Source organism: Thrips palmi, unplaced genomic scaffold (assembly GCF_012932325.1).
Source record: "Thrips palmi isolate BJ-2018 unplaced genomic scaffold, TpBJ-2018v1 HiC_scaffold_16, whole genome shotgun sequence".
NCBI classification, from domain to species: Eukaryota; Metazoa; Arthropoda; class Insecta; order Thysanoptera; family Thripidae; genus Thrips; species Thrips palmi.
The window spans coordinates 355,732-366,492 of NW_023144625.1; the positions used below are offsets into that span (position 1 = coordinate 355,732).

Sequence of the window (10,761 nt, forward strand, 5' to 3'; positions counted from 1 at the left end):
GCACAGCTCTGGCACACGCGTCCCTTAGAGTTCAGGTCGTTAGCTCACCAACAAGTAATTCTCGCACGCCCCTTGGCCAATGAGGGGCGGTGTTGCAGAGCGGCTGCTCAACATATCCGCGGACAGTAGTATCCCGAGCGGTGGCTCATTGTTGCCTGGCAACGTCGATGGTCTACGGCAAGTGTTATTGACACCACAGCAACCAGAGCGAGGGGTAAGGTGTGGGGTATGCCACTTGCTAACGAGATCCCTCAAAATTAACGTGAATTCAAAATCGTAAAGCTTGCACACTTTGCGCCTGCGCCCCGATCAGCTGCCCAGCGCTAGCCGGCACGGTCACGGTGTGGTAGGGGCGCCGCGTCATCTTTCTCGGACAGGCGCGGCTTTGGGGGGGGGGTTGTTAATGGGGGTAATTACTCCCTTTGGGAGGCCGCCTGAAAGGTAGGCAAAATGCACTACTTTGCCCCTGTAAATAGGCAAAAAGCACCCCCCCCTTCCGCCCTTAGCAAAATTCTATTGAGACGCGCCTGTTCTCGGACGCCCCAACCAGGCGACAATTGGCCAGAAAATTATACTTATATGTCGACGCTGAGCGTGACAGGTAGACTCAACTCACTCTTGTCCGGGTTGAATGCGGCCCTCTGCGTCGCCGGCCGGCGCCTCTGTGCACTGCAAAGATGCTGCATATCGTGCCAGCCCCGTCTCCCACGACGAATCAGCCGTATTCAGCCTGGAACAGTTTGCAGCACTTAGAAAACGAAGCCTGGATCTTTTCTGATAAGGCAGCGCCTTGTCAAACGCACGTGGATTGTACAAAGCCACGAGTAAATGAATGACGAGCGTGCATTGGGGTTCGGATACGAGAAAGATTGAGAGCGTAAGCGAGAAGCGCTGACCTGGCGAGAGTCGGTGCACCCAGAAAAAAGGACTCTCTTGTCACAAGATCATTGTGGCAAGAGGAAAATGCCTAGAGGAAAGTGCCAACTGACCGTGAGGGAGACGAATTTCCATTGTGACAAGTGCATTTCGAACATTGAGACCGGTTCTTATAGCTTCTGAAAAAAGATTATAAGTGCCAAGAGTTTTGCTCTTGCTGTCATCAAGATCCAAATACTCTTGTTGAAAGATCAATGTTCAAAGATCAGGCCGCCCAAATTGTCAGTCAAAACAAATTATCATGAGTATTCGATCCACGGATGTTCTTGTTAAAGCCCATCGCCTATGACCACAGGACTACTGAGTTATCTGGGATCGCAAAATGTTGCTGTGGCTCTGGTTGGCAATGGCACCGACGATGCGTCACTCAACACAGAACCCGCAGCTACGGTGCACAGTGGGGCAGAAACCGGCGGAGGCGGCCAAAATTCGAGACGTGTTTTGAGCTCCAGAGTCGCTAAATGGGACTCAAACCAAACGTGTGACCCCACCAACGGATTGCTCTCCGAACGAGGAATCCATTGGTGGGGTCACACGTTTGGTTTGAGTCCCATGTAGTGACTCTAGAGCTCAAAACACGTGTAGAATTTTGGCCGCCTCCACCGGTTTCTGCCCCACTGTGCGATGCCGTGCGCTCTGCTCCGCCATCAACAGTGCGGTAGCTCACTGGTCTCCGTGCCTGGCGGCTGGATATTAAGTCGGGTTCAGGGGCTTAACTCCCCGTGACGCGAAAAGTTTCTTCTCCCAAAGTATTGTCTGATATTGTTGTTCTGCCAGAAAATGGACAGGGGACATTTGGGGCACAAGGAAAGGGAGCGAGCTCGTTTTTTTTACGCATCCCCTCTCATTCGTCGATAAAGGCGTCCCGGCAACATTCTATTTTTCAGGGGAAGAGAGTAGCCAAGTTGGCACAGTCACGGGCTCGTAATACCCCTGTCCGTGGTTCAGAAACTCATTTTTGTTTAGCAAACATATGTTAAAGTGACAAGATCATTTGCTCTTATGACAAGATCCTGATTTAAAGAAAATTTTCAAGCACTTAAGAGCTTGTAGAACAAGAGCGCGTTTTTCTGGGTGTGCGACGATGACTGCAGTAGCTAGAGCAGTGCTAGGTCGTGTGCGCGTCGCATGGCGTGACTCACCTGGACCGCCTTTGACCCTGCGTGACCCCGCGCTGCGTAGTGCAGCCCACTTACATCAGTGGGCTGCACTACTCTACAAAACCCCAGAGAGTACATAGCATGCTTCAGGTTGAAGCATGCCTGCATTTACACTCCACTCTGCAGCATGCTTGCTACACGCCACGTTGGAGCATGCTTGCCAAGTACACGCGAGATAGCGTCTACCTGCATGTACACTGTTGCTCTGCTTTACATGCATTAAGGTCGGAAACTTCAGTGTACATGCACGGAGTGTACATGCCAGGTATGCTCCGCTCCAGGTGGAGTGTACACTCTTGAGTTTCTAAAGTTAAAACCGCAGGTACAACCCAGTGTGGAAGTAGCCGCAAAGGGATGCGATGGTCGAGAGGAGCGCAGCAACTCACATCGAGACGATATGACGCGAAACAGACGGTAGGCGTTTCCATGCGGTCTTCGCTTCTTGACCTGAGTGCTGCCCATCGATGAGCCTTTTTACACAACTCAAAATCAAGAAGACCGAACGATGAAAAGATCCTGCGGAGTAAGGCGGTTGCCGGCTAGAGTTTAGTCCGTTTGTCGTCTCTTGGTCGCTTACCTTGCGTCCGTTCGGGCCGCGAAGAGACTAAAGCGGATATGCATACATCTATAAAAACATCAACTACAAAACGGTCCGCCGGCTGATGAGTCAGTTACCACATAAAAACTTAATTGTAGAGCCGAGCCATGCTGACGCCCAGCGCCGCTCATTGTCGCGCACGCACGCGATGGTGTGCCTCTCTTCACTTCGCTTCGCCGTGTGGCTCTACACAATTATTATGGAATGAGCGTTAGGTTTCTGAACTCGAGAGTTCGAGCTTGCTGAGGCCTTAATGTTGTGTAGTTATTCAATGTATGGTTGTAGGTTATAATATATCATCTGCTGAACTCAGCAACAACTTTAATCCACTCAGCAAACTCAATAGTGTACTCAGTACACACTCTTAGGCGTGTACTCGCGAGAACACTTCTATGAGCGTATACTCATGTAAGTACACTCCCATGAGCGTGTACTCATGGAGTACAATCCCAGGACTCAAATGGGTACACGCTCATCGGAGTGTACTCAGATGAGTACACACTGAAGGGAGTGTACTGAGTACACTGTTGAGTTAGCAGAGCAGCGGAAAGTAGCTGACAGTATCATTGGGCGCAACGTAAGATCACGCGAGGAAACACATGCCATGCAGCTGGCCCTTGTTGCAATCCTACTCCAGTCACTCGATGTGGTTTCATACTCTACAAAATCAAGTGCTTACCGGATGTTTCAAGTTTAAGCATGACTGCTGTACACTCCACGCTGGAGCATGTCTCGCATGTACACTCCAGGTGGTAGTACATGCTTGCAAAGTACAAGCCAGGTGGCGCATACCTGCACCAACACTGCTCCTATAGTTCACTATCTTTTGTATGTAAAGGAGTTTCTCATACCCGAAAACCCCCGGTTGTAGACTTTGGCGCAGATAGTTGCTCTACAAACTAGCATGGCACACTCCAATGAGGTATGTGTGCGCTTGAATCGAGCATTCTGCGGTTTACACACAAGCTTAAGACCAGCATTCTGCGATGTACACATATGCTACGGCCCAGCATTTTGCGGATTACACACAAATGCATTTATTGCAGTCGACAGAAAAGGTGGGGCCCAACATGTTGCAACGATTTGTAAGATTGCTACGCTGGTTTGGCTGCGCTAAGCTGAGCAGGTCACGCTGTGACTAGGCCTGTAAAGGATCGGATTATGCACAACCCGTGATGCTAACTCACGCAGCCAACGTCTCCATATGATTGCCAGGGGCGGATCCAGACCAAAAGTTGCCTACTTAGAGGGGCAATGTGCGACTTTTTGCCTACCTTTCAGGCGGGAGGCGACGCCCGCATCGCCACCCCCCACCCCGGGGATCCACGCCTGATGATTGCCTGCAGGCGCCTGCCATGCCATTCAGCTGCACCTGCCAATCCGTTATCGGGCCTAACGAGCCGGACAACTCAAACGGTCATAGGTTTTGTCGTTCCGAAGCGTGTGCCTTGCAGCATGCAGTCCTGGTTAGTCACTTTGCTGGAAACAGTGTGCCTGCCAAGCTCACTGCTCATTGGAGTGTGCATGCCATGCATGCTCGAGGTGGAGTAAGCCATGCACACTGTGCAGTTTGTTGAATGTACATTGAGCGGCTCCCCCTGTCGAGTTCTGGATCCGACCCTGGCGTTCATTTATAGGGGTTGATTTTGGTAGAAATGAGTTTTCCATACCCGAAAACCCCCGGGTGTAGACTTTGGCGTTGATAGTAGCACACTGAACGCTTCGCTGAGACTTTGACCGCAAAATGCTTTGAGGTGACGCCCACGATTTGTGTAAACGCGAGTTTCAGCGCCGCCCTGGTGGTTAAAACCGGAACTAGGGAACTTGGCCACCAACATCATAATGCGGTGAGAAAATGCGGTCGACCGCATTTTGCTACAAAACCGCACTTTGCGGGACCCGTATACGAGTGTAACCGCATAATGCTGCAGCTACCAACTCACACACACACACACACACACACACACACACACACACACACACACACACACACTCATCACTAGCAAGAAGGGTGAACACGAAGCGGAATATACACGGCGGAATAATAACGTAAAATCACTGCACTGACGCGATCATTATTGACTGGCCTGAGCAAACTCAGAAACATACTCACCGAGGGCGGGGTGCGCGGAGAAAACGGCGCCGGAGGCGCCTCTTCTGGAGAGTGCGGCGAGAACGGCGGTCGGGGCGCCTCTTCAGGGGACCGACTCCTCGACGACCTCGACGAGTGACTCGTCGAGGTCGTCGAAGAAGAACTTGACGACGAACTTGTTGAAGATGAGGAGGACGAAGAAGACGAACTAGTTGAGCTGGAACTAGTAGAAGAGCTCGAGGAGCTCGACGAGCAGCGCGCACGGGAGCACATGGTGCATCTACAACAGCACATGGCAGACTGACGGCCAAGTCCTGGTCACCAGGACCCGAAGGCTACCCGGCCAAGGGCTACCCCTCGAGGGCCCCCGGGAAAACAAGGGCTCCAGTGCACGTGAACGTCGTGCCGGGCACGACTATAAAACAAACGGCGCCCGCGTCGAAGGCTTGATGGATTTTCCGCGGAGGCGGGCCTCATTCACGCCTCAGCCGCGGGACCGCGCGCACGCAGAACCAAAACAAACTCCGTCTTTTATTTCGACTCAAAAGCTCGTAAAAGAAAAATGTCCACACTAAACGGAACCATGGACGCAGAGGGAAACGCGGAGGGAAACGCCGAGGAAAGCCCACCGATGGATGGAATGATAGCAATTTGTGCTGTCATTATGATCTGCGCCCTCTTGATTCAATGCTTTGAGGGCATCTGCGAGCATCGTCCACATGAAGTTTCCCAATCGAGTCCTAATGAGATCGAGAGAGGACAAGCAGCAGGGTCACACACCGTAGAAAACCAGACTGCACCCATGCAATGCGGAGTGAGTGAGACAGACGAAGTGGAAGTGACAAGTAACCCTGGCGGCAGTGCGACGGAGTCAGACGAAGGAGCAAGCGAGACGGACGACGAGGCGACGAAAGGGGGACAAGAGGGGACGAGAGGACCAGTCCGCCCCGTCGGCAGTGCGACGGAGACTGACGAAGGAGCAAGCGAGACGGACAACGGGGGTAGGAGGGGGGGAGGGCCAGACCGGCCCGTCGGCAGTGCGACGGAGACTGACGAAGGTGGAAGAGAGACGGAGAGTGAGGGGGCGAGAGGGGGCTGGGGCGGAGGCTCAGGCCGGCCCGGCGGCAGCGTGACGGAAGGTGGGTGCTGGCGAAACGAGAAGGGGGAGAGAGGGGACGGGGGGGAGGGGACTGTCGCAGGGATCTGAGCGGACGCACCGCTGATTGGACTGCCAAGTGAGCCGCCGAGCGCGGTAGCGGGTGCCCTCAGGAACAAGAGCAGACGCAGGCAGTCACACGCGCCACTCAACACGCGACACTCACACAGGACACTACCATGGAGCCAACACTGGACACGGAGCGAGAGGAAACACTTCCACCCACGGACTCCGACACGGAAGCCAATCCACTCCTTGGGACTACAGGGGCCGTTGAGGATTTCACCACTAACACTAGAGACATTCCTGCGGCCCCCGAGGATCCACATCAGGCAACGCCTGTAGAGCAGGACACTCTGGAGAGCGACACGGACTCAGGCTTCGACGGAGGCGATACTGTGGTATTTCGGTTGGAAGTCAATCCCATTTATCGCCATCCTCCAGCAGGGCTAATCAGCGACTTGGACACCAATCCAGTGTACGAATACGACGAGCCTCCAGTATTTGATCGCGAAACTGAGGACCTCATATCAGAATTCGCACAAGCAACTCGGCCACTTGATCATATCACTCAAACCAATGGACTGTACGACCCGTTTGCAGTGCAACACAATATTCTACCATTCATAACACCTCTCTACCCTAAATATTCCACACTGGAAAGCAGAATGAACACATTCGATTCTTGGCCCAAAGATGCACATGTCTCGTCAAAAGCACTAGCTGAAGATGGCTTCTATTACTTGGGACATTCTGACATTGCCATGTGCTTCCACTGTGGCATGTCATTATGCCACTGGGCGAAAGACGATGTTCCTCCATTCGAACACGCGACTTTTTCCCCTTATTGTGGTTTTCTTTTGCGGAACCATGGAAGAAAATTTGTGGACCAAGTTCAAAACGTGTTACACTCTGTAAAAGATGTTCCAGAACATTTCAGTCACATCATTAAGAAGCACTTACCTGAAGAGGTGGTGTCGCAGCACACTCAACAAGGTCCGAGTAACACTCATGAAAAAGGTCAATGTCAAATCTGCTGTGAATACGATGCAAACGTCGTAGTTCTTCCCTGTGCACACCTTTACACCTGTACACTTTGCCTCCCCGCGCAAACAAAGTGCGGAGTTTGTAGAGAAACAATCCAGTTTACACTACGAGTATTTGTTTGAGTGTTTGAAAATTATCCTGTACCAACTATTTAGATTTTTAATTTTTGTCACAATCATCAAACTGTACAAACCTTTTTTCAATGAATAAAACTATGAAATGAATACCAAGTCTCTTTTTCATTGCTCACCAAAGCACATCACGCCTGATGGTGAGGCAACCCGAATAATATGCACGATGTGCCTGGTTGAAGTCAACCCGTTGCAAGGATGCTGGGGCAGGGCCGGGGTTGGAGGGAGCACGAATACGGGAGCGCCTGATGGGTAGGCAACCAAATGAAAACAGGAGGCGCCTGGTTTCAGTCAACCCATTGCAAGGATGCTTGGCAGGGCCGGGTTGGGAGGGCAACCGGGGGGGCACGAATACGGGAGCGCCTAATAGGTAGGCAACCAGGTGCACGGACCCGAGCTCAGCGCCTGATGAGTAGGCAGCCCGCAACCTCACGGCCTTGGGAACGGCATTCACGTAGAGGAGTTTCGGAGTCGGACGGGTGCAGGCTTGCATTGCCCCTGCCCCCTGGCAGGGTAGGCAATGCAAGTTTGTACCCGTCTAACTACTGGCGACGATGACTTTTAAGGAGATTCTTTAGCGTCGTGCTACGTGAAGTGCCGAAAACACGAAAAGTCAAAGTCGAATTTCGCGTTCCTATTGAAGCAGAGGACCGATTTAGAGCGTGCCCTTGCGATCCCGCATAGTCCCAGTGCGATTGGCGACGATGACTTTTGAGGAGATTCTTTCGCGTCGTGCTACGTGAAGTGTCGAAACACGGAAAGTCAAAGTCGAATTTCACGTTCTTTTTGAATCAGAGGACCGATTTAGAGCGTGCCCTTGCGATCCAGCATAGTCCCAGTGCGATTGGCGACGATGACTTTTGAGGAGAGTCTTTAGCGTCGTGCTACGTGAAGTGCCGTAAACACGGAAAATCAAAGTCGATTTTCCCGTTCCTTTTGAAGCAGAGGACCGATTTAGAGCGTGCCCTTGCGATCCCGCACAGTCCCAGTGCGGTTGGCGACGGTGACTTTGAGGAGATTCTTTAGCGTCGTGCTACGTAAAGTGCCGAAAACACGAAAAGTCAAAGTCGAATTTCGCGTTCCTATTGAAGCAGAGGACCGGTTTAGAGCGTGCCCTTGCGATCCCGCATAGTCCCAGTGCGATTGGCGACGATGACTTTTGAGGAGATTCTTTAGCGTCGTGCTACGTGAAGTGCCGAAAACACGCAAAGTCAAAGTCGAATTTCGCGTTCCTATTGAAGCAGAGGACCGATTTAGAGCTTGCCCTTGCGATCCCGCATAGTCCCAGTGCGATTGGCGACGATGACTTTTGAGGAGATTCTTAAGCGTCGTGCTACGTGAAGTGCCGAAAACACGAAAAGTCAAAGTCGAATTTCGCGTTCCTATTGAAGCAGAGGACCGATTTAGAGCGTGCCTTTGCGATCCCGCATAGGCCAAGTGCAATTGGCGACGATGACTTTTGAGGAGATTCTTTAGCGTCGTGCTACGTAAAGTGCCGAAAACACAAAAAGTCAAAGTCGAATTTCGCGTTCCTTTTGAAGCAGAGGACCGATTTAGAGCGTGCCCTTGCGATCCAGCATAGTCCCAGTGCGATTGGCGACGATGACTTTTGAGGAGAGTCTTTAGCGTCGTGCTACGTGAAGTGCCGTAAACACGGAAAATCAAAGTCGATTTTTCCCCTTCCTTTTTAAGCAGAGGACCGATTTTGAGCGTGCCCTTGCGATCCCGCACAGTCCCAGTGCGGTTGGCGACGGTGACTTTGAGGAGATTCTTTAGCGTCGTGCTACGTAAAGTGCCGAAAACACGAAAAGTCAAAGTCGAATTTCGCGTTCCTATTGAAGCAGAGGACCCGGGTTTTGAGCGTGCCCTTGCGATCCCGCATAGTCCCAGTGCGATTGGCGACGATGACTTTTGAGGAGAGTCTTTAGCGTCGTGCTACGTGAAGTGCCGAAAAAAAGAAAAGTCAAAGTCGAATTTCGCGTTCCTATTGAAGCAGAGGACCGGTTTAGAGCGTGCCCTTGCGATCCCGCATAGTCCCAGTGCGATTGGCGACGATGACTTTTGAGGAGATTTTTTAGCGTCGTGCTACGTAAAGTGCCGAAAACACGAAAAGTCAAATTCGAATTTCGCGTTTCTATTGAAGCAGAGGACCGATTTAGAGCGTGCCCTTGCGATCCAGCATAGTACCAGTGCGATTGGCGACGATGACTTTTGAGGAGATTCTTTAGCATCGTGCTACGTGAAGTGCCGAAAACACGGAAAGTCAAAGTCGATTTTCGCGTTCCTATTGAAGCAGAGGACCGATTTAGAGCGTGCCTTTGCCATCCCGCAGAGTCCCTGTGCGATTAGTGTCGGTGACTTTTGAGGAGATCCTTCAGCGTCGTGCTACGTGAAGTGCCGAAAACACGCAAAGTCAAAGTCGAATTTCGCGTTCCTATTGAAGCAGAGGACCGATTTAGAGCTTGCCCTTGCGATCCCGCATAGTCCCAGTGCGATTGGCGACGATGACTTCTGAGGAGATTCTTTAGCGTCGTGCTACGTGAAGTGCCGAAAACACGGAAAGTCAAAGTCGATTTTCGCGTTCCTTTTGAAGCAGAGGACCGATTTAGAGCGTGCCTTTGCTATCCCGCAGTGTCCCAGTGCGATTGGCCACGATGACTTTTAAGGAGATTCTTTTGCGTCGTGCTACGTGAAATGCCGAAAACACGAAAAGTCAAAGTCGAATTTCGCGTTCCTATTGAAGCAGAGGATCGGTTTAGAGCGTGCCCTTGCGATCCCGCAGAGTCCCAGTGCGATTGGCGACGATGACTTTTGAGGAGATTCTTTAGCGTCGTGCTACGTGAAGTGCCGAAAACACGAAAAGTCAAAGTCGAATTTCGCGTTCCTATTGAAGCAGAGGACCGATTTAGAGCGTGCCCTTGCGATCCAGCATAGTCCCAGTGCGATTGGCGACGATGACTTTTGAAAAGATTCTTCAGCGTCGTGCTACTTGAAGTGCCGAAAACACGCAAAGTCAAAATCGAATTTCGCGTTCCTATTGAAGCAGAGGACCGATTTAGAGCGTGCCCTTGCGTTCCCGCACAGTCCCAGTGCGATTGGTGTCGATGACTTTTGAGGAGATTCTTTAGCGTCGTGCTACGTGAAGTGCCGAAAACACGGAAAGTCAAAGTCGAATTTCGCGTTCCTATTGAAGCAGAGGACCGATTTAGAGCGTGCCCTTGCGATCCCGCATAGTCCCAGTGCGATTGGCGACGATGACTTTTGAGGAGATTCTTTAGCGTCGTGCTACGTAAAGTGCCAAAAACACGGAAGGTCAAAGTCGAATTTCGCGTTCCTATTGAAGCAGAGGACCGATTTAGAGCGTGCCCTTGCGTTCCCGCTCAGTCCCAGTGCGATTGGTGTCGATGACTTTTAAGGAGAGTCTTTAGCGTCGTGCTACGTGAAGTGCCGAAAACACGGAAAGTCAAAGTCGAATTTCGCGTTCCTATTGAAGCAGAGGACCGATTTAGAGCGTGCCCCTTTCGATCCCGCATAGTCCCAGTTCGATTTGGGGACGATGACTTTTGAGGAGATTCTTTAGCGTCGTGCTACGTGAGTGCCAAAAACACGGGGAAATCAAAGTCGAATTTCGTGTTCCTGTT

General features: G+C 51.5%; 1 protein-coding gene across 1 annotated transcript in view; it reads left to right on the forward strand.

The window, feature by feature from the left end:
* Nucleotides 1–6,121: 6,121 nt before the first annotated feature.
* LOC117642325 overlaps nt 6,122–10,761 on the forward strand; it is a 23,847-nt gene continuing 19,207 nt past the window's right edge. The window contains exon 1 of the mRNA XM_034380400.1: nt 6,122–6,938. Within this exon, the coding sequence (XP_034236291.1) occupies nt 6,122–6,938 (817 nt within the window). The remainder of the gene's footprint in view (nt 6,939–10,761) is intronic.